The 24454-nt window shown below is 42.2% G+C and overlaps 2 protein-coding genes and 2 pseudogenes across 3 annotated transcripts; 2 read left to right on the forward strand and 2 right to left on the reverse strand.

The window, feature by feature from the left end:
- Positions 1–1932: 1932 nt before the first annotated feature.
- On the forward strand, positions 1933–10536 carry LOC146389420 (zinc finger MYM-type protein 1-like; annotated as a pseudogene).
- Positions 3052–7450, forward strand: LOC146389421 (uncharacterized; annotated as a pseudogene). The gene is made up of 8 exons (XR_014797527.1): positions 3052–3228; positions 3889–4025; positions 4289–4595; positions 5239–5321; positions 5493–5545; positions 5768–5810; positions 6982–7052; positions 7254–7450. The product of XR_014797527.1 is annotated as an uncharacterized LOC146389421 (transcript).
- Positions 10537–12983: 2447 nt separating the features above from the next.
- Positions 12984–17211, reverse strand: LOC146389422 (E3 ubiquitin-protein ligase TRIM21-like). The gene is made up of 2 exons (XM_084911002.1): positions 17129–17211; positions 12984–15542 (listed from the first exon to the last, which is right to left on the reverse strand). Exon 2 carries the CDS (start codon positions 15531–15533, stop codon positions 13875–13877), a length of 1659 nt encoding a protein of 552 aa, XP_084767128.1. The 5' UTR covers positions 15534–15542; positions 17129–17211; the 3' UTR covers positions 12984–13874.
- Positions 17212–20429: 3218 nt separating this feature from the next.
- LOC146389423 (paraneoplastic antigen Ma2-like) lies at positions 20430–23220 on the reverse strand. Its single transcript, XM_084914416.1, has 5 exons — positions 22323–23220; positions 21704–22264; positions 21100–21145; positions 20767–20842; positions 20430–20489 (listed from the first exon to the last, which is right to left on the reverse strand). The coding sequence occupies exons 1-5, from the start codon at positions 23218–23220 to the stop codon at positions 20430–20432; spliced, it is 1641 nt and encodes a 546-aa protein (XP_084770542.1).
- Positions 23221–24454: the final 1234 nt, after the last annotated feature.

Here is a 24454-nt window from a genome sequence, read left to right on the forward strand (position 1 = left end):
GATCAACGGGGCTCCCATCAAATTCAGTGGTTGAATGTTTGGATTGTGTTTCATGAAAGTAGCTAAAAGTTCCGTTACAATAATGAAAAGTAACGGAGAAGCTGGACACCCCTGACTCCTCGACTGATGTTAAATCGTTCAGACGTTCCAAAAGGTAAAGAAACAGAACTATTGATGTCAGAGCAGTGGCGTCGTTAGGCCTATTTTAGGGGTGCTGAAGCCTCCCTAAAATATTCTTAAGCCCCCCTAAATAATTTGGTGTTTTGGTTTTCTTTTAGTTTTTTTTTTTTTTACTTATTTGATTTTTTTTTTTTTTTACAGAACTTGCAGACAAATTCAATATAAAGATGCAGGAATATGAGTTTAAAGAAATAATAATATAAACCTGTCGCTTTCACATAAATATGATCATAACTCGGTTGGTCCCTTTCACTTTACACTGTAGCGTCAGTGCTTCGTTATCCAATCCGTTCCAGTTGTTCACAGGGGACGTCCACATTACTGAAAATCCAGTCCTCGTTTTCACTGCTACTTTACACTCCGCTCGTATACACCTGCCGACACACTAGCGTACATGCGGCAAACAGCAAGAAATCATGGATATACGCAAGTTTTTCAAGAAAGTAAGTCTTCATCATCGGCTGGTAGTAACAATTAGTTAGCTCCAGCTAACAGCAGAGAGTCCCATGTAATTAATGAACCAGGTGCTCCCATTTTGATAAATAAAAACCTGGCTAGCGCACTAAGTTAAATTGTTAGCATAATGTTAATTTCTGTCACTTGTTTTAGCTCTGAAAAATCGAGCTGAGCTCATTCAGGTTATCATCAGTGGAAATAATAATAATCACTCCTCCATCCCCATTAACCTGTAGGAGTCAGGGCAGAGGAGCACAGAGAGGCAGAGGGGAGAGACCTCTGCTGGAGAGGTGAGTCAAAGATTTCACAGGACGGAGTCATTTGTGATGCAGACAGTCTGATTGGAATTTTATGGATATGAAATATGAAACATTTCAGTCATGGTACAACATATAAGACCTGTTTAACGTGAGCTTTTATTTAGGAGAGTCAAGGTTAGAAAGTGGAGAGAGCAAAGATATATATATATATAAGTCAAATTAGCCTGACTCACATATTTTTGAGGGATCTATTTTAATATTACTTCAATTCAAGTAATCTAGTAATATTTTTCAGGGCTTTAAATTGCAACCATTTTAAATGGTAAATGGCCTGTATTTGTATAGCGCTTTTACTAGTCCCCTCTAGGGACCCCAAAGCGCTTTACACACCCAGTCATCCACCCATTCACACACACATTCACACACTGGTGATGGCAAGCTAGAGTTGACAGAAGTCACATGTGTGCCCAAAATGTAATGTTTGTAACTTCAAAATATTCTGGAGCAACAAATAACTGGCACGTGAGCAGAAGTCATGATATTAGCAATTTACATTACAATTCAGTATGTTTTAATGTATCTTGAAGGGTGAGGCAGAAGGAGAGGCTGAGGGAGAAAAAGGTCAACAGGCAAGTTCAAGTCAGAGAGAGCAAGGAGAGACAGAGGAGCTGCAGCAAATGGATCGAGAGGCAGATCAAGTTATTACAGAGAGAGGAGAGCAAACAGGCCAAGAGAGGGAAATGATGAAGCAGCTGCAGCAACTCATTCTACTACAGGGTTTGATTTAGGTGACAAAGACACAGGGCCCAGACAGGTGAAGCTGAAGAGCTATCCACATGATACTTTTGGTACACAGAAGCGAGCATTTAACCACAGCTGGTTTGAAAAGCACAACTGGTTAGAATATTCAGTCAACCAGAATGCAGCTTTCTGCTTCCCATGTAGAGTGTTTGGCAAAATCATCAAACATGATAGTTTGGTCAGTAGCGGCTGCAAGAACTGGAAGAAAGCTTTAGTCATATTTGGCAAGCATGAGATGGCACAAACACATAAGGACAGTGTTGTTACATGGAAAAGCTAGCAGGGAACTAGCAAACAGAGAAACGTTGCACAGATGATAGCAACTGCAAATGTGAGTGAGATAGTCGAAAGAAGAGAGTATCTCAGACGAATTGTTGCAGTCACCTCTATGTTTGGGAGACAGGGACTCCCTTTTCGTGGCCATGATGAAGGTGAAGACAGCCCAAACAGAGGGAATTTTCTTGCATGCATGGAGCTTTTGAAAGAGTTTGATCCTTTTCTTCAAAAACATAATCCCCCATCAAATGCACAGTATATCTTGCCAACATCCCAGAATGACATGATTGACTGTTGTGCCCAGGAAGTTACTATTGTCATTGTATCTGAAATGACAAAGTCTAAAGTCTATGCCATCATGGCAGATGAGGCAAGGGATGAAAAGGCAGAGCAGTTAGCTGTTTGTGTCAGGTACGTGTCAGAGGGGGCAGTGAAGGAGCGTTTCCTTGCACTAGCAGAGATAAAATCATTTGATGCCCAGTCCATTGCAAATGAGATTCAGCAGCAGATCCAAAACTATGGTCTTGCAGAGCTTAAGTGTGTAGCACAAACATATGATGGTGCAGCCGTTATGAGTGGCTCCACTGGAGGTGTACAAGCACATTTTAGAAGGCTCCATCCTGAGGCTATCTATGTGCATTGTTATGCTCATCAACTCAACCTGGTTTTGTGCAATACTTGCAAGGCTGTCCCAGAGGCTGTGGAGCTTTTCAGCTTGTTGGAGTGTGTGTATTCTTTCTTCAGCACCTCCCTAGTCAATCATAAGTTCATGGAGACTCAGGCAAAGCTTGGATTGACAAAAACTGAGCTTGTGCAACTTTCAAACACTCGCTGGGCATGTCAGTTGCGATCAATCAGTGCAGTTCTTGAGACATTGCCTGCCATTGTGGAGTGCCCATCTACGATGGCCCTGAAGTGCAAATCACACCAACAAATTGCTAAACACAACAACAAAATTGAGAAACACAAAAACAAAACTGAGAATCACAAAATCAAATTAAGAAGCACAAAAACAAAATTGAGAAGCACAAAAACAAAACTGAGAATCACAAAATCACTGATTGGATGTCCGCGCTGTTCGTCTTTGGAACCGGAAGTTACTCTGCCTGTAGCGCATTTCGTTTGAAGAAGAACGGCGGAATGTTTTGTCCTAGCTGTGGGAAAAAGCTGGTTGAGGAGTCACCGAACTTTTGCAGCGGCTGTGGCGAGAGGCTTTATCACGCATCTTGCATCGGAGACACTTCACTCCCATTGAGTAAGTTAATAAGCATAATAAAATGTTTGTTATTTATTGATTTATTAGCCTAGCGTTAGCTGTTTCCAGACCATAGCAGACCAGAGGGCTGTTCCACTAAGCGAGCTCAGAAAATCGAGGCTCATTTGAAAATGCACGCAGCTGTCAAAATGACTGCTCAAGACCTTTCTAGTAGTGAAGGTTTGAGGGCAGTTCTAGTGTTAACAAACCTCGCAGCTAGGGTGCCACGGACCAGACTTGTCCACAAGCATATTGCATAATGAATGAGCAGAAAGACTGCAGGTTAGCCTCGTTCCTGGAACCGAATTTGGGGCAATCGAGCCTGGATTTTCAGAGTGAGCCTGGCTTTTGGGATTAGCTTGCTTCGTGGAACAGTCCTCTGAGCATTTCCACAACTGAAACGATAATAAATTAGTTCATTTATTATGTTTGGTTAACTTTAGGAACTAACACTATTATGTGTCTATACATTAAAACTTACTGGTGTAGAATTGTATTGGTCAATAGTATCAGTTGCATTGTCATTCCTTGGTAGAAATTTTCTAGTGAGATTATTCAGTGTTGTCCTTATTTGCGTGTTGTGTGGACAATGGAATGTCACATGAATGAATGTCTTTAATGTGTGACATTGTAGTACATCTTTCCTTTGTTTCCCTTTAGCATCACAGACTACCTCAAACTGCCCGACTCCAACCCTCAGCACCTTCATAGAATACAGAAAAAAGAAAAATGAAGAGAGGCAAAAGTTTTCTGAAGGGAGGAAGGGCTTAAAGAAAAAGGAAAAAAGAAAGGTTCAGGTAGTTTGGCTAGCTCAGTCTGAAAACAAGTTGAGGTTAATTTTCTAATGACATTCTTTTGTTATTCCTTAGGGGAGTTGTGTAAAAAATGTTCAGTGTAGTAAAGCTATCCAGAATAAGAACAATTGTTTACGAGTAATTGTACATTTAGGTTGTCAGGAAGATCCCTCTTTTGCAGTTAATAAATATTCAAGTTTGAATAGATCTGCTTAGAGTCATATTAGTATCTACTTGGCCCATTGTTCATGTCTTTTTCCTTACAGATAAATGTCGGCTTGATGACCATTAAAAAGGGTGGTTTGAAGCCATACCGTGGAAAAACTATTTTCCTAACAACAGACCCTGACGCTACTGCCACAAGTCTGCTCAATCAAGCTGTTAAAAAAATGAAGGACTTTAACAAAGATCTAAAAGATGGACCTTTCCTTCTTCTGTATCCGGATGGCACTGAGGTCATTACTGTCCCTGGAACACAAAGACCATTTACACTTGAGGCTTATAAGGCTGAAGTTGGCAAGCCTTATCAAAGAATCACTGTTTTCATCTGCTTGAAGAGTGACTTTGAAGATGGTAAGCTGCTAATGTTTGTTTGGATTTTGACACACATTCCCTTAGTTTCAACAACTGCTAATTTTGAAATTGTGAAATGATAACATTACGCATAAAGCACCCAAGTCAATAGCATACCTACATTAAAATGGTGAATGGCCTGTATTTGATATAGCACCTTCTAGGGTTCTACAACCCCCCCAAGACCAACAACAAAACCAGTCATTCACCCACACACATTCACACACTGCTGGTGATTAGCTACAATGTGGACACAGCTGTCCTGGGACTCACTGACTGAAGCAAGGCTGCTGTACACAGATGCCACCTATCCCTCCCACTACCACCACCTGGCATGGAGGGTGAAGTGTCTTGCCCAAGGACACAACGACTGCGACAGACTGAGCAGGGCTCAAACCTTCAACCTTTTGATTACAGGGCGGGCTTTTAACTCCTCTGCCACCATTGCTCCCTAAATTAGCTTGTATATGTTATGTTTCTTCCTGGAAACATGAAATTCAGCCATTTTTGGATCTACTGAGTCATGAGTTTTCAATGCTAACTTTATGCCTTTCGTATTAATCTATTATTGATGATCAAATAAAGTTTCATACATTAGTATGAATTTAGTTAGCTTAGCTTGATTTGTTTTCATGTTTTGTAGTTGGAGAAAACTCAGACTTGTCTGACTCTGACCCAGAGATTGTTATTAAAAGGCCCTCTGAGTTTGATCTTGCTGATACACTGGTAAGTACAACTTAAAATTTTTTATAGAGTTTTCTTGTTGTTTAGCCACCACCATTTGCCTCAGTTCAGTAAAACAGTTAATAGTTATATGTGAAATACATTTTGTGTGTGTGTGTGTGTGTGCGTGCTCGCGTGCGTGTGTTTGTTTGTTTGTTTGTTTGTTTGTTTCAGCCATGGGAACTTCAACATGAAAGCAGTCCTTTACAGAAAGCGGCATAATATGAGTAAGTGATATTTTAAGAACATGTAATCTTTTACTGTTTTTTGCCTACACTTTGTATTAATGAGATATACACTTTTGTCATTCATTCTGTATATGGTTTTTGGAACATGGACTACATAATACTTGTATTGCTTGTTTGTTAATCAAGATGCTTAAATATTTTCAAAGTGTCAATTAATATTTTCACAGTACACAACAATAATGCTTTTCTTTGTTCTCTAAGGAAGGGTGCTGGGGATCTTGTGCTTGCTAATGAAGTACAACAGGTAAAAAACTATTTTATTAGTACAACAGTGCAGCAGACAATCTCCACCGCCTTTACTTTGCAATTAGATAACGATTCACTGTTTGCTTATTACAGTCATTGTTATTATACAATGCATTTCACATCCTCAATTTTCATACTATCAATAGATTATAACATCCACCCCTTAAAGGTACAATAAGTCATACCGGTACATGAAATAATCACAAAGCAGTCTAATGTCTCAATCATGTTGGAAGGAAGGTTACATTGAAACTAACTGTGTATGACTCGTCTTTATCATCTAGAATCTTCTGGCGCTGATCCGTAGCCATGAAACTCATGGAACGGGAGGAGGGAGAGTCACTCGTTTGTTTATAAAGATAGACTGCAGTACACAAATTTGACCACAGGATGTTCTTCTTATTTCATTCTTACTTTTTGTACCTTTAGATAATCTATTGGGATAGGGAACCTAAGGTACATCCATCTACTTCCGGACCATGGGTCCCCTACTGCTAAAAAAATAGGAGTCTATGAGCCAATAAAAATTATTTTCTGATCCCGTTTGATGTGTGCCATGGATTTAAAATATGATGTCCGTGAAGTATATAAACACATTTTGATGCCAAAAGGTGCTTAAGCGACAGGTGGCAAAGGTTATTTTAGGTTTTGTTTGAAAAGACGTGGCGAAATGTAAATGTTCGTCTCACAAAATTGACATCATCGAACCAGACACAGAGAAGAGGAAAAGCTTAGTTTTGTTTAGCGAGCTTCGAATACTTCTTCCAGGATGATGTGGAGAAAACCACTATAAATCTGGCCATGTGATAATTAGCAGCTACGCTGGGGGAGAAAAGCTTCTGAGGCGACGTCATATTTGCGACATCTGACTTGTAGTCATTTTAATGACGAATTTTTACAAGCTAACAAATCTCAAATTACATTACAGACATAGTCGAAACACAATTATTTATTATTTAAATTGAAGTACAACATATGTGTGATTCAGAGAGTAAGGCAAAGCAGACCAGAAAATAACTTTTATAGCTCCATTCACTTCCATTCATTTTTCTTTTGTTCAGGGACCCATGAGCAGACCAGAAGGGGAGGAGACTTAGGCTCCCTATATTAAAATAATTATCAATTGGTCAAATATGAATTTTCATTCATCCTCATTTCTGTATTTCCAGGTCATAGATTTGGAAGAAGAAAACGATACAGGCACTACTGAATGCCTCACTGTCGGGAGCTCCTGTTACAGGTGCGTTGTATCTTGAGTAATTATTCCAGAGGGTTGCACAAAATATATACACACAATTATTATAAATGTATGTAGTTTGACTCTTTTACATTAGATTCTTCAGAAAAAAAAATAGTAGAATCGTTCTACAAAACTGGAACTGCATGTTTATGCATTTGTCTTTTTGCATCTACACTTTGTGTACATGTTTTCACTCTGCAGAAACTACACACAGCTGTTTGAACCGATTGTGATTGATGATGAAGATCCTACTCCTAACGAAGCCAAAGCTGAGCCCCCAGAAGAACCTGTGTTAGTAATTTAAACATTTGAATCCAATTAACCGCCATCTTGTTCTGTACAAGACATCATGCAATCATGAGAGAAGTATATACACCTTTAAAAAATAAGTTTCCCTTTTTTTTTAGAGACACCAATTTGCAGGCACATGAAATTATTGCAAATTTGGCACTGGAACTTGACCACAAGAAGGTCAGCAGGTTCAATATATCAAGGTCAGCTGTATGGGATGGAGCTGTTAGAGGATTTCGACACAGCACATACTCTGACAACTCAAATACCTGTGAGGCAAGAGATAGAGTTCGTTTGGAATCCCCCCTGGACACGATGCAAGTCTGCTTGGCCGGATCCTGTGTTTGTTCCAGAGGTCTTTGCATTCATCCAGGTCTTTCTGTAGAACCCCTCTGAAGCAGAATCTCAGCAAGCATTGGTGTTCGTGGCTTCCATTTAAGTTTCCAGAGTCTCTTAGGTCTCCAAAAAAGTCCATCCAAAACTGAGACCTGGGTATATAATTAATATTTAAGAATCAATTTAGCTTTGTTCTTGGTCATTTTATAGGGTTTGTTACATTTTGGTCCCATTTAAAACATGCCACAAATGGATGTCAAACAAAGTAATGCATATTAGTTTTCCATAAATATTGTAGCGACCCTGCAGTAATGTTCTTGTTAAAAATGCTGTATTCTTTTCACTCTGTTCTGTGTGTTGATTGTGAGGAGTGGAGAGTTTGGTCTGAGTTTTTCATTTTGTATTGGCGTCGTTAAATCTAGGCAAGCATGCTCATTTCGGCACAACAGCTGACAGTGACCATTTTGAGTTCCTGCAATAAAGTGACGGCTGTTAACGTCTATCTCATCCAACTTTTCAACACGTCCAGCAGGACGCTACTCTATTTTCTTAAATGCATGTAAAAAAAAAAAACGATCTGATCAGCTTTCACTGTAGCTTACACCTACCAGACACAAATGTACCCACCTTCCTCTTCTGAAATAAGACCACCATGACTCGATGCGCTGATTCCCAGTAGATGATCCGTAACTGTGACTTGACGATCCAGCATAATAGTCCGTGTGCGCGTGATGGGGGGTACACTGTATTGCTGCCATAGTCCCATTCTCAGTCCCGAAGTCTGTTCGTAATCTCATTGGTATCACACCAAGACTCTTTACACAGTTTATATAATTGTGAGCTATAACAGCTGGGTTGTTGTTTGTTGCTCCACACACAAGCCACATCAGTCTTCTTGAAAAGCCATCTATACATCCTGACAGGGCCAAGCCAAAGGGTTTCAGTTTATCATAGCCATCTACATGCCATATGTAATTGGGCCCCATGGAGTGATACGTGCGTCTTGTGAACCTCCTTCGAGTTCTCAAAGCGATTCCTTGAGGATTTAGTTGTCTCAACAGCCTCATAACTACATCACGCTTGACACGCAGCTTGTGTTTTTGTTTGAGAACTTGCCACATGGTCTGATATCCAAACAATTGTCCTGGTCCTCGAAGCTCGGACAAAATGGCACGCCTCACCTCAGGAAGTGGAGAATAGTTGCCTCGTCTGTACAGTCCAGATTCTTTTAAATGCGTTTTCAGTGTACGCATACTAATTGAAATGTCACGATTACACTTGAGCATATCCAGTATCACCTCGTATGTATGTCCTGAATCAAAATATTCTCGAATAGCGACAGCTATGTTTGGGTCACCGCTAATGTTCATGTTTGAAAAAAAATGCGCTACAGGCAGAGTAACTTCCGGTTCCAAAGATGAACAGCGCGGACGTCCAATCAGTGATGTCTCCTGTTGCCGACTGGTACCTACCCTTTCCGGTTTTCTTAATGTAATTGTGCTTCTCAATTTGTTTTTGTGATTCTTCTTTTGTTTTTGTGCTTCTTAATTTGATTTTGTGATTCTCAGTTTTGTTTTTGTGCTTCTCAATTTTGTTTTTGTGCTTCTTAATTTGATTTTGTGATTCTCAGTTTTGTTTTTGTGCTTCTCAATTTTGTTTTTGTGCTTCTTAATTTGATTTTGTGATTCTCAGTTTTGTTTTTGTGCTTCTCAATTTTGTTTTTGTGCTTCTTAATTTGATTTTGTGATTCTCAGTATTGTTTTTGTGCTTCTCAATTTTGTTTTTGTGCTTCTCAATTTTGTTTTGTGATTCTCCATTTGTTTTTGTGTTTCTCAATTTTGTTGTTGTGTTTAGCAATTTGTTGGTGTGATTTGCACTTCAGGGCCTCTCAATTTTGTTGTTGTGTTTAGCAATTTGTTGGTGTGATTTGCACTTCAGGGCCACCGTACCTATCTGCAATTGGATCCCCCATAGCTGTTGGTCTCAGAGCAAAGCTCTACAAGTTCTCAGCAGTCTATGCACTATTGATGTTTCAGTCGATTCTGTCTGTAACCGAAGGACTCCACAAGTTCCTGCAGAAAGAGACTTTAGACCTGGCAGAAGCTTTTATCTGCAAACAAGCTGTGTGTGACACACTTAAGGGCAAACACTCAGATGCATTTGCTACAGAGCTGTATGAGAAAACCAAGGCCCTGTGCAACACCCACAGTATCCCTGAAGCAGGTGCCAAGACAAGGCACAAACAGATGATGGAGGATTTTGTCCTGGAGGCAACTGTGGGTTCACGCACTGAATTGAACAACTCAGACACATTGAAAAGAGAGTTACTTTTCCCTTGTGTGGATCGGATGGTTGGCGAGCTTGATCAAAGATTTTGCAGTGTAGATGCAGGGCTGCTAAAAGGCATCCAGGCATGCAGCCCTAAATCTGAGAACTTCTTGAGTGAACCACACTTGAATGACTTGCAAAGCACTACAGACTTGACCTGAAAAAAGAGGAGGTTCTGGTGGCCAGAAACTTTCTTACCCGGAAAACAGAGGCTGGATGTCCACCCAAAAATATGTTGTCTGTGTCCAACCTCCTTGATTCAGACATGTTTCCCTCTCTGAAGGCAACCATCCAAGTTGCCCTAACAGTGCCTGTCAGCAGCTGCTCGTGCGAAAGGTCCTTTAGTGCACTGCGTCGGCTGCACTCCTGGCTGTGTCAAACAATGGGTCAGAAAAGACTTCACAGTCTTGCAGTCATGTCTATTGAAAAAGACACGCTTCAGCATCTGAGTCACAACAGAGTGATTGACCAATGTGCCACTCTTAAAAACAGACGTCATTCTTTGACGCTTCCACCAAGTAACTGGTGATTGCAGCCATAAGACTCTAGAGCGGCTCTTCCTCAACCTCCTCCGACCACAGGTACAACATGCCCAGGACCCACTACAGTTCGCCTACAAGGCGGGTGTCGGAGTGGAGGATGCCATCCTGTACCTCCTGCATAGAGCCCACTCACACCTGGATGGGGGAAAAGGCACGGTCAGGATCCTGTTTCTTGACTTTTCCAGTGCCTTTAATACCATCCGGCCCTGTCTGCTTCAGGAAAAACTGAACAGGATGGAGGTGGACCCCTGCCTGGTTGCTTGGATCTCCGACTACCTCACTGACAGGCCACAGTACGTCAGGCTGAAGGACATCACGTCTGACACTGTGGTCAGCAGCACAGGAGCACCACAGGGAACTGTGCTGTCCCCACTTCTCTTCACCCTGTACACCTCTGACTTCTGCTACAACTCTGAATTATGCCACATTCAGAAGTTTGCAGACGACACAGCCATCATGGGGTGTATCTGGGATGATCAGGAAGAGGAGTACAGAAGTCTGGTGAGGAACTTTGTCGCATGGAGTCACACAAACCACCTGCAACTCAACACCTCAAAGACTAAGGAACTGGTTGTGGACTTTGGGAGGTCCAGAGCAGGTCCACTGCCGGTTCAGATAGAGGGGGAGGAGGTGGAGGTGGTCAACAAGTACAAGTACCTCGGGCTGTGGGTGGACAACAAACTGGACTGGTCATGCAACACAGAGCACCTGTATAAAAAAGCCCAAAGCCGACTGTACTTCCTCAGGAGGCTGAGGTCTTTTAACATCTGCAGGAAGCTCCTGAGGATGTTTTACCAGTCGGTGGTTGCTGGAGTACTTTTCTATGCTGTGGTGTGCTGGGGGAGCAGCACAGCAAAGAAGGACTCATCCAGGCTGGAAAAACTGATCAGGAAGGCTGGCTCTGTGGTCGGCATGAAGCTGGACACTCTGGTGACAGTGGCAGAGAAAAGGACACTAAAGAAACTGCTGGACATTATGGACAATGCTGGGCATCCTCTGCACACGGCCATAAACAACCAGAAGAGCCTGTTCAGTGACAGGTTGCTTCTCCCCAAGACAAGAACCAACAGACTTAAAAACTCCTTTGTCCCACACGCCATCAGACTGTTTAACTCCTCTCTGGAGGGGAGAGGGAGGGGAAACAGGAGGACAAAGGAGGGGGGAACAACTAAGCTGTAGTGCCTCTTCACCTCACTGTGCAATTACCTTTGTGCAATACTTTTTGTTAATAGTCAACGGTGCAATAGACTCCATACTTGAAATGTGCAATCCACTTGTATTTTTATTTTTATTTTATTCCTATTTATTCTATTTATCCCCTTTGTATATTTTTATCTATATATGTCTTTGTATTTATATATGTGTGTGTGTGTGTGTGTGTATATATATATGTATATATATATATATATGTATATATATATATATATATATATATATATATATATATAAAATATTCTGTAACTCTATAACTTCTGTCGGTGCTGTGCTTATTTGGAACCGAATTTCCCAGAGGAACCCACCCGAGGGATTAATAAAGTTTTATCTTATCTTATCTTATCTTATAAAAATGATGTACTTTTTTAATTTCAGTTTTTTTCTTGTTATTGATGCAGCAAACACATTTCCTCTGTTTTCTTGTTGTCCTGTATTATAAAACAGACTGAAATAAAACAATAGATCTATTGGTGGCCTAGGATGTTTAATCTGTCCAAAAAAGTAGGAAAACAATTTCTCAGTCTTTGTTTTCTGTTTGTGAAATTTTGTGCTCATTCACTACGTTCGTTCATATCGTGTGCATCTCCTGTCCTTAAAACCTAGTGACACCTCTGATTTTGACGAGATTAGCTGCTTCATTTGGTTCTGCCTAAAGTTACAGTTCTCTCAGTGATCGAGTGTTTATATGATAAGATACATGTTTAATGCAGAAAGTTGGAATTACAAGTTGGTAAGAAGGTTTTTAACAAAGGTTTAATTTAAGCTTTAAGTTCAAAGGTGAAAGAAATTTCACGTTTGATGAAGGAAGATCAAGGTTTATCAAGGCTAACAAGGACATAGGTCAAAGGTCAAAATAAGGTAAGGTGATAAAATATAATAGATATATATAATCAATAAATAAGGTGAAAATATCAGATTAAAGGGTTGTTTTTTGGTTATAAGGAATAAAGAGGTCAAAGGTCAAAACAAGAGTACTGTTAAGTTAAAATGAATAGGTCAAAGGTCAGATTAAACAGGTTACACAGAAAGGATCGGCAAAAATTAAAGAAGGATAAAGAAATAATACATTAAACAAGGAAATAAATTAAAAGTCTGAGTTAATGAGAAATTAAATGTTTAAATCAGGTTAAGAGTTAAATTTTAAGCTTTTGTTAGTTAAACTAAATAAAATAATCAGAATAAACGATTGGAGGAAAAAGCAAAGATGTTGTGATCAAACAGTTTGTACAGCATAAAGAAAAACATGTTTCAGTAGATTGTATGTTGAGCTAAAACCACTGTAGACACTGGTAGAGACCTCAATTCATTGTTACTGAGGAATTCTGCCTTAAACAGTAAAGTGTTCTTTAACAGTGTGTGTGTGTGTGTGTGTGTCTGCAGCTGTTCTTTGTGTTGTTGCTGCATCGTTGCCTCAGGGGGAAAGTTGTGTGTGTGTTGAACATGCAGACTAACAGAGACTGCAGCTGTCAGCAGCCACACACACTTTCTATTCTTCAAATCAAATCACAGTGAAACATGTTCACTGACAGCTCAGCTTCAGCATCGTCTTCATGCTGTGACTGCAGCCGTTCAACTCTGTTGATCTTTAACCCAAATCATCACAACATGGAAATATAATCATCAAAATGATGTGACTGGAAGGATGCAGCAGTCTGTGCTCCACCTTTCTCCTCCACACCTGCAGGTGGAGAACATGGATGCATGAATCTCTACAGAGTTCTTTGAATATTATCCGTCTCATCAGTTTTCAGTGAACAAAACTCCTCACAGAGCCAAAATAAGCAGTTTGTATCCAACATAACTCAGCTGGACTCTGATGCTCCGTATAACAGCCACACATGAGTCTGGATTCACTCAAAACATTGAACAAACTTTATTGTAAATGAAGCTTTTGGACATTTATTCTCTGATATTTGCTCTTCAGCTCGAGTCTCCATCAGTGGGAACATTTCCTGATTCAACTTTTCTTCTGTTCAAATCAAACTCCATGAGAATCAAAGTGTGAATCAGAGTCCTGATGATCAGATTCTATAGAAACATGGAGACTGTAGAGGATTTACACTCAATATGTTCATTTGTTCCCTTCAAGAAAAATCAATCATTCATCCAATTAAATCAGTCGTTGATCAGTTTGATTGACAGGACAGATGATCAGAGGTGCAGAGTTTTTACCTCCTTCATTAGGACATGGACTGAAGTATGGGTGGAGTTTGTGAGTGAAGGAGCAGCCAGTAAAGGAGTAGATCAGAGCTGCAGCACCTACATCATAAAAGGAGACCAGACCCTCCTCATAATCCACAAACACCCCCACCTTCTCAGGACCAGGATGAAGACAGAGACGGACTGAAGGGTCATCAAGAGCTTTGTACTCATTTTCATTTCTCAGCCACACAGTCCAGAAACCATCCTGAGGTCTCGCTGTGATGTTTCCCTTCCTGTTGATCGACTCTGTGGCCACTCCTAAATCCCAGGCAGTCTTTCCTTTAACCTGAACCTCAAAGTAAAATCTGCCTGAAGAGAAACTCTGCTCTCCTAAAACACAAACACACTGAGAAAATCTCTCTGGGTTGTCTGGAAGATTCTTCCTCACATCACTATGATAAACTTGTTTTCCATCATCAGACAGGATGAGTTTAGGATGAGCTGTATCAGGATCCAGAGTCACATCCACCTCATGCTGCTGGACCCTCTTCAGCTCAGCCTCTAACAGCTTCTTCTTCATGGGTTTCCAGACTGTCTCCTCCAGCTGAGCCACAGCTCTCCCCACAGTCCCCTCATATGATGGTGGATGAACTCTGACCTCTGTCCAGTCCTTGCTGGGTGGAGCAGCTTTCAGGGAGGAGAAGCTTTGGAGGAGGTGGAGGTGGTCTTCAGAGCGTGAGAGCTGCTCCACCTCAGAGCTTCTCTCCATCAGCTCAGAGATTTCCTGTTCCAGATCTTTGATGAGACCTTCAGCCTGTTTCTCTGTAGCTTCCTGTTTGTCTTCGATCTCCTTCATGAGCTCCTTCAGGCGTCTCTCAACAGACTCCATCAGAGCCGTGAAGACCTGAACACCTTCTGCTTTCTGTCTGTCTGCAGCATCTTTACTCATCTTCACCGACTCTGTGATCTCCTGAATCTTCAGTCGTCTCTTCTGGATCATCTGCTGAATCTCAGCCTCTGTCTTCTCCAGCTCTGCCTTCTTTCCTTCATATTCTTCTCTCAGAGGAACAAACTCGTGGTTCTTGTGGTCTAAAACAGAGCAGAGCATGCAGACACATGTCTGGTCGGTCTTACAGAACAGCTGTAGAAGGTTATCGTGCTTCGTGCACATCCTGCCTTCCAGGTTCTCCACAGCATCAACCAGCTGATGTCTTTTCAGACCTTTCACTGTCAGATGAGGCTCCAGGTGAGTCTGACAGTAGGAGGTCTGACACACCAGGCAGGACTTCAGGGCCTTCAGTCTGGTTCCAGTGCAGACGTCACAGGGAACTTCTCCTGGTTTGGCAGCTTGTTGCTCTGAGCAGCTGCTGCTGGCTTTCTGCTGAGCTTCACGTCTGAACTGAGCAACCATCTCAGAGATGAAGGTGTTGACCCTCAGCTGAGGTCTAGTGTAGAAAGTCTCTTTACAGAGGGGACACTGACAGATGACATTCATGTCCCAGTGCTGACTGATGCAGGTTTTGCAGAAGTTGTGTCCACATGGTGTAGAGACTGGATCAGTGAACACATCCAGACAGATGGAGCACAGAAACTGATCTTCAGATCGCAGATTGCTGGCAGCAGACATGTCTGCACTCTGAGGGAGAAAGAAAAGAAACATTTGATTCAAAATTCACTTTAAATTTCATTTTTAAAAAGAGAGAAACAAGCATCAGTAGTCTGAGGAGCTTGGAAAGAAAAGCGTCTGGACTTCTTTAAGTTTCTTGAAGACGTTTCATCAGAGAAGCTTCTTCAGTTCTCAGAGTAACTGGTGGAGACCCAGCAACACACGCAGACACAAACTGGTTCATTCCAAACACAAACCTAACAACGTAGTGTCTGCTGTACAGTGCAGCGTCCAGATGAACAGGATCAACGTTTGGGGATGAACATAAATACAGTCGTTAAAAAGATGTGAAATTGTTTCTCTGACTGTTTTACAGAAGGTCCAAGATTCATCCAGATCATTTGTATACTTGAATAAATCAGTTTGTTGGATATATTCCATCAATTACTGTGAAGTAAACTTCGACCTTGTTGGTGACTAAATACTTCTTGTTGTAAGTCCAGATCAACGAGCCATTAATATTAAACAGTGACTGTTCCAGTAGAGCTGACAGTGAGGAGGACGATGAATCATAAACCTCAGAAATGTGTTATTAACTGTTGATCCAGTATTTTAATGGCATTTATGAGAACATGTTTATTCAGAGGTGTCTGTATATTTGGTCCATTTGTGCGTCATTAAAAACTGTCCTGTTTTCTCTCACAGATACTGGAACATCACAGCTCCTCACAAACTCAGGATGTGGAAGAAGATGAACTTTTCCAGTCACTCGCTGGGATACATCATTCATGTTATTCTGGATCCTCAGAAAACATTGATTTATTTTTGTGTTTCATATATTTGTTTGTCCAAATCAAAGATTGATGTTAGTAGAGAAGAAGCCACCATGATAAAGCCTGTGTGTGAAAATGAGATCAGTGGATTTGATCAAAATCCCATTTAAGGAGGAATTCTGTCCTCCAGTTTGTTTAAATAAGCTTTGGGATTAAACACCATCATCTATGTTTGTGTCTGATGACATGTTTGATCCAGGTCAGCTTGAATATCACAGCTGATGTGTGGAACTCTGACATGTTTAAAGCCTGATTATCAGGATGATTCAAACACATCTGTTTAAATAATGAGATTCATGTTTCCACACAAAGTTATAAAGTGCAGCATCGACTGTTTTCTGAATGATTGAGGAACATCTGTGACTCTTACAGGATACACTAAGTCAGATAATCTCTCTTTGTAAAATGTGTGAATGACTTTTTGAAGTACTGACCAAAATCTGCTGGTTTACAGTATCAAAGGCTTTATATCAATAAAGAATAAATAGGTGTTTTCACGTCTGTAATCCTTATGATCAATCAGATCCAGAATCAATCTAATAGGAACAGGAAGTGATGAATAACCAGGAAGTGTGGAGTCAGTCTGAAGTCCAGAGCACAGCCTGAGTCCACAGTCCTGAGCAGAGCCACAGTGAGACTGAAGCAGCAGCTCGATGCTCCTACAGTGGATCTGTGGTTACATGAGCAGATTTCTATGGATCCAGTGTGACTGTGATGAGTCCTGATGAAGTGAACAGAGTGAAGATTTGTGTAGAAACAGGAAGTGTGATCAGCTGCACTCACCACTGTTGCTGAGAGAAACCTGATGGACTCCAGTGAATCTTCTTTTAGAGACAAACAGGGCTCGACTGCAGCTCTGCTGCTGCTCTCTCACACTTTCACTTCTGCAAAATGACGTTGAGCTTCTTGTTTTTCAGCTGTTGCTCCGCCTCTTCCTTCCTCTCCCTTTACAGGAATCAGCTGGTCTGTACTCAGTGACTGTGTGCAGCCGGTGGTAGGAGTGAGGAGTGGTGTGTGGGTTCACACAGTAATGACGGCCTCAGGTGATCAGGAGAAACTCACCTGGATTTCCTTTTTCCACAGCAGACTGAGAGCTTCAGGTGGACCCTGAAGGAGGTCTCAGACACAGGTGGTAGAAGTACACACAGTCTGTACTGAAGTAGAAGTACTACTGTTAAAAATACTCCAAGTACTAATTCAACTTCTTTACTCGAGTAAAAGTAAAAAAGTACTGGCTGTGAAATGAGAGTAAAAAGAGCTGATTGAAGAACATTTCTAACACGTGTTTATACAAAGCTGACTGAACCATGTGCTGCATCAACGTGATAATAAAATAATATTCACTTTATTTCTAATAAATATTCCCAGCTTGAATCAGACAAGTTGAACATGAGCAGAGAAAAAGAAGGAAATCCAAATATTCCTGTGTTCAGTTTTCTCCATTGTACAGGCCGACTGTGCCTCTAAACAGGAACATGAGCAGGAAGAGGCTGAAGTGGATTCAGCAGGTGGAGGATGCCTAACATCAGCTGGAAAGATTTACTTTGACGTTTGTTTGCTGTTTTCGCCTCGTGCACGAGAACATCACCAAATAAACTCGAGACAGTTTTTAATATTTTATTGTTCAAGAGCAAAAAGACTGACGGACTGTGTTTAAGGCAACCTCACAAATGTCACACATGAAATATTCAGTGTTTATTTGCTGGTTTGTCGGCAGCAGCTCCTTAAAGTCTGCCACACATCTGTTTGACCGTCTCCAGTTAATCTGAGACACCAGTTAATCTGCAACACCAGCATCAGGCGGCTCAGCTGATCTCTGGTGTGTAGCTGCTGTGCTGCGGTCCCATTCCTCAGGGAAAGTAACAGCAGAACAGTCAAAGGAGCTTGCAAAGAAAAGCGTCTGGACTTCTTTAAGTTACTTGAAGACGTTTCACCTCTCATCCGAGAAGCTTCTTCAGTTCTAAGGTCAAATGGTGGAGAGTCCCAGATATAAACCTAGTGGGCCTTTCCTGGACTGCGCTGTGCACATTGAAGAGAACGGCAAACTCAACATCGAAGTTTACCGGAAGCCCACACACACGGACCAGTACCTCCTCTTTGACTCCCATCACCCTTTGGAACACAAACTTGGAGTAATTAGGACCTTACACCACCGGGCAGAACATGTTCCCTCTAAGCCTGAAGGAAAAAAGAAGGAACACACACATGTAAAGGAAGCACTCAAAACGTGCGGCTATCCTAAATGGGCGTTCTTAAAGTCAGCAAAGAGGCACAGAAAAGAAGACCAGACACCAGCGAGGGAGGATAAGAAGGACAGACGCAACAACATTGTCATCCCCTATGTAGCCGGTGTATCAGAAAAACTTAGGAGAGTTTTCTCCAAGCATGACATCCCGGTGCATTTCAGACCCAGCAACACGCTCAGACAAAAACTGGTTCACCCGAAAGACAAAACGCCAAAACACAGACTTAACAATGTGGTGTATGCTGTACAGTGCAGCGAGGAATGCCCAGACCTCTACATTGGAGAGACCAAACAGCCACTTCACAAGCGCATGGCACAACACAGAAGAGCCACCTCCACAGGACAAGACTCAGCAGTCCATCTGCATCTTAAGGATAAAGGACACTCTTTCGAGGATGCCAATGTTCACATTTTGGACAGAGAGGACAGATGGTTTGAAAGAGGAGTGAAAGAAGCCATCTATGGCCACTGTGAGCGACCATCTTTGAACAGAGGCGGGGGTTTACGACACCAACTCTCTGCCATCTATAATCCAGTTTTGAGATCCCTTCCCAGACGCCTTAACGCCCACTCACATCCTGGGCCATCTGACCTCAGGAATTCGCATGATAAGGTGGGGCCAGGTTTCACAATGAACACACCCGAAACTCTGGCTGATTGGGACCCACACCCAGTTTCACACCTTGGCTCAGGCGATTAGAGGATCATCAGGGGGTCCTTTTGTCCCTCTGTGGGGGGATACTCCCACTAGGTTTATATCTGGGACTCTCCACCATTTGACCTTAGAACTGAAGAAGCTTCTCGGATGAGAGGTGAAACGTCTTCAAGTAACTTAAAGAAGTCCAGACGCTTTTCTTTGCAAGCTCCTTTGACTACGATGACCTGGATGACTGAGAACCTTCACAGACCTAACAGCAGAACAAAAACTCTTGATCCACATGTTTGAAAAGAAAGCTTTTAAACAGATGAACACACTCAGTAAAGGACAAAGAAATAAGTAAGAAAAAATTAGAGTAAAGAGTAAAAGCAGGAGCAACTGAAACAGGCTGCATGCTAGCTGACGCATGAGCACTAGAACTGTTAAACTTAATTGTTATGATTTTAGCACCGAGTTACATGAAATCCTGCATCAAAAAGAACAACACAGCGATCACAGACATGTTTCTGCCAACAAACAAACATTAACCCAGAAAAGCCTTTAAAACAACCTGCTGTGGTTTGGAGTAGAGATTCCTGAATTTACCAGGTGCACCTAAAGGCAGCACAATTTAAACCGTAAATAATGATGTAGGTGCGCAAATCATTTTCAAGCATCACACCATCAAATGAGCCGGCTTACATTTGTTGCACTTCTACACCAAGTTTTACGCTCGCGTTTCTTCGTTGCTGATTTTTGTTCCACACACCAAAAGAAAAAAAAAAAAAATCAACTTTTAATATAATTTCATGTGTGTTTCAAGCAATATGACATATCACATACACACACACATCTGGATGCTGAGTGTGTCACTGATAAAGCTGTGACACAGCAGCTCACTCAGTCCAGGTAACAGACTCACCTGTTAGCAGCAGCTCTGCCCTCAGAGAGCTCAGCTGCTTATTTTAGTCAGCAGGAAACATTAATATTATGGACCACAGCCGTCTGTCAGGGCCGTTCAAGGACAAAGTCACACAAAGGTTTAAACTGTTAGACTCATGAATATCCACAAAGTTCGATGCACATTTATCTTTAACAGCAGCAAACAGCCTGATCAGATAATATAAGAACTCATAAAAGCTCATTTATGTAAATCTCTGCTTGAACCAGTGAAACAGTCTCACACTGATTAAACACCATCACTACTTCAGTAATGACAGAGGGGCGTAGGCGTGCTCGTGGGACAGTCCTCCTTCCTCCAGCTGTGGAAACCAGATGTGGAAGCAGACTCCCTGAGGTCTGCAGTCCAACACCAGTGTGAGCAGAGAGCACTCAGCTGCTGGGCGGAGCTTATCTTCCTGTTCTGTTCAAATCCAGCATGAAACTCTTCTTATGTTCACTCTTCAGTCTGATCCTGTCTAACAAACATCACTGTTCACCTCCTCCTCCCTCTGTGACTCCTTCATGTCCACTTTACTCCTCAGTAAGTCTCCACAGCTCCAAACCAGCTCTGCATTCAGAGTTAGTCCACGTTCTCACCTCCATCTTCAACCTTTCCTCAGCCAGAGTGTTGTGTCTGTGCTTCCACAGGCCCCGCTGGTTTAGAAACTTATTCCTGTTAACGGAAAGCAAGACGAACAGCTTTTACTTGCTAGCAAGGGAGGACCGCTCGGTGTCTCAGGAAAGCACTGAATCCAACCACAGACGACCTTTTACTGAAAACAGTTACAGTACACACAAGCACCACCCATTGTAAAACCCCCCTATGGTCAAGAAACATAAGGCACTATGTGTGTATGTGTGTGTGTTTGTGTTTGGGGGTGCGTTTGTGTGACCTCCTTGAGGTGAAAACCCACCTCAACTGCCACATACCCCTTGTATGGGTAGTTGGAATCACTCAGTCCCCATATGGCGAGATCTTTTAACGGAAGAATGGGCACATTGGGGATAAAACGGGAATACCAGCTCTCAAATATAATGGTGACTCAAGAGCCGCTGTCAAGGAGAGCTCTACATGGTTGTCCTTCTATGGTCACATCGGTCATCATGGATGGGCCAACCAATCCTTCTGGGAGTCCACACTGTGAGGATGTGTGCATGGAACTTTTCCTAATGGAACCAACCTGTGTGGGCTCAGAAGTTCAAGTTGGCTTTATTGTCACTTCAACCATGTACATTTAGTTCACAGTGAAACGAAACAACGTTCCTCCAGGACCAAGGTGCTACATGCAACATTAATTTACAACATAAGTTAACAGAAAAAAAACCACTAAACTAGCTAACTAAGAGGCCTAGTTAGCTGGCTGGCAGAGACAAGACAGACTGACCTAACATAAATTACAACATAAATTAACAAAAAAACTAACTATCTAAGGAAGAGTAGGAAGTAAAGAAGTTATCGCAAAAATCCAGTAATATTGTGCAAAAGAGCATTTACAGGTTGGTGTATACGATAGTATAGTATAGTAAGCGCCACCTGTAGCTTCTTTTCCCTCTTTGCTCCTACGAAGGGCTCCGAGTAGCCTCTGGATTACTTTGGCAGTGTTTTCAGGAGCCATGCAGCGGGTGGCAATATGGCCATTCTCCCCACACCGGTAACAGAAGTAACTTTCTGAATCTTTTGCAGCATGTGGTCTGTTTACCTTGCTTCGTCTAGCTCGCCCATCTCTCTTTGTCGAGTCCGTTTGGGTTGAACCCTGTGACACTGCCATAACAGTCAGCTGGTGTTGTAACTGTTGAACTTGCTGCTTTAACTGTTGGACTTCATTCTCCGCCCCAGCCTCAGCAACTTTCTTGGTTTGTTTCAACATTAGCTCGGCATCTGAGCGCTTGGTTGTTAACTCTTTAAGCTCAGAGCCTAACTCTTTGATCTCGGCTTTGAGCTCTTGAACCTCTGTCGATTTGGCTTTTGTCTCTTCACCAACTTTCACTTGTCTAACTGTGGTGTTTGACTCATGCCTCACTCTTGCATGGTCTCCTTCTTGAATCTCACTGAGCATCTTCAGGAAAGTAGGTGGCTCCTCCTTCCTTTCTGAGTCTTAGCTGCAGTAACATTATCTCTGACTCAGTTGCACCCCGTATAAGCTGGTCAATACGTGCACGGTCGATTCGATGGCTAGGGAGACCCCCTCTCTGCACTACTTTGGTCAGAGAGCGTTCCAATCTTCTCAGGAAGTCTGACAGCTTTTCTCCTCGCTGTTGACCCAGGCTCCTGAAGGTGAGGTACAAGTCTTCACCTGACTCCAGGGATCCAAATGCACTTTCTAGAGCCTCTACATAGCTCTCCGGGCTAGCATCAGGGTTATCTCGCCGTACAGCTTGGATGATCTCCAACACCGGTCGCTTTAGGCTCTCAACTACTCTCCTTCGCTTCTCTCTCTCAGAGCAGTCACACTCTTCAATCATCAGGCGAGCCTGCTCAACCCAGCTATCAAGGCTCTCTTCACCTGCTGGAGTGGGAGAGTGGCCAGAGAATATCCGCAGACGTCGAGATGCAGTATTCTCACTGGTAGGTCGCATAGTTTTCGCTAACAGGTCTCCGACTGCCCGAATGATGGATTCAGGGGAGTTTTCCTGTGGGGTTTCAGTAGACAGCAAGGCACTAACATCATCAATTGTTTTGCCTTCTTCTACCATTAGTTTCTTAAGCTTGGCTGAGAAGTCATCAGCTGACCTCGCAGATTCAGTGAGGAGGGAAATCTTCCAGACAGGACCTCCGTTCAATGGCTGTACATGTGGTGGTATGCGGTCTGGCTGAATATCTTGACGGCATTCACACAGCACAAGGTTATTGCCTGTCTGGGTGTCTGTTAGTCTATCTCTCACTTTTACTCTTCCAAAACCTTTCACTGACTGAGCAGTCTCTTCAATGTCTGATAAGTCAAAATCAGTAGGAACATCATGCAGTACAAAAGCCCGGTTTGGGTCTATACCTGCTTTACTGCACCAGCTACTAAGCTCAGGTGCAATTTGAGACTCTTTTCGAGTAGTCATCATACAAACCCTAATGCTGGTGTGCTAAGCTGTGCAAATCAGTAAACAAAATACTCCTTTAAAGAACAAACTAGAAAAGTTAAGCACGGGAGTATCCCAGTGGTGCCTCCATAATTGTGTAACACCCGTCCCACGTTCTACTGAGAGGGGCCCTGGGTTCCTTTTATTACTTTCCTACTGATACTCCCTTTTAATGCTTATGGTATTAAATATGCAATAAAACTACACTATATGGAAACAAACCACACACAAGCAGGTCAATTATAAAGTTAACTCCACTTTAGTGAATGCTTAATTAACAACACAAAAGAAAATAAGTAAAATCAATAAAGTTTGTTAAACAATGGTAAGGTATCTACCTCAACAGAAACAAAATAATATTGTGGGCCCACACGCACTCTCACCAAACACACACACACCTCAAGTGCTACAGTCTTTCTGCTAGCAAACCCCTCGTTGCAGGCCTGAGTCGTGGCTCGGGTGCGTTGGGACCTAAAACAATATGGTCGCTTCACTTGTTGCCAAGCAGTAAAAATAAAAAGCACGTGCAAACAACAGTACTCACACCTCCAGGCAGTTCAACGGGATAGCAGGGAAACTGGGTCACGGCTACCAGCAGGCCGCGGCAGCAGCACTCACAGTCGTCCTTTCCCCGTGAACACATAACTTCAGCACACCAGCAGAAGGGACCTCTCTGACACGCCAGCAAGACGTCCGTCTCCTCCTACTGAATCACAAAACCCCGCTAAATGCCAGTTCACATGCGATAACATTCAATCTTAGCATTAGCTTAATAAATAAAAACAGAGCAGAACAAGAGCTTAGCGAATATGCCAGGATACGCTAGCGGCTAATCGCGGTTAGCAGTTAGCCCGTTATACACAATAACATTGGGTACAAGTGTCAGACAAAATTCACATTTACCTCACAGTAGGGTACAACAGTTCTCGACTCCAGTTAACTATCCGTCAACCCGAAAATACGTCTGTCGCCCTTCTATGAACTCTGCGTTCACTCGACACTGTTCAGCTCTCGTCTCTCTCGCTTCCTGCAGAGTGCACACGGCTCCCCACTTACTCCCACCCCTCTACCTGAGACTACTTCAGGGTTCACTGGAGCTGTAGTACATATCAATACCATATCAAAAATAATGACATAAACCTCAAAATACAAATAAAAAGGTTGTGCATTTAACTGACACACATCACATACTTTGCAGGCATTTGTATACATT

Source organism: Perissodus microlepis, chromosome 3, assembly GCF_051167445.1.
Source record: "Perissodus microlepis isolate ML-2025 ecotype Zambia chromosome 3, ASM5116744v1, whole genome shotgun sequence".
NCBI lineage: Eukaryota > Metazoa > Chordata > Actinopteri > Cichliformes > Cichlidae > Perissodus > Perissodus microlepis.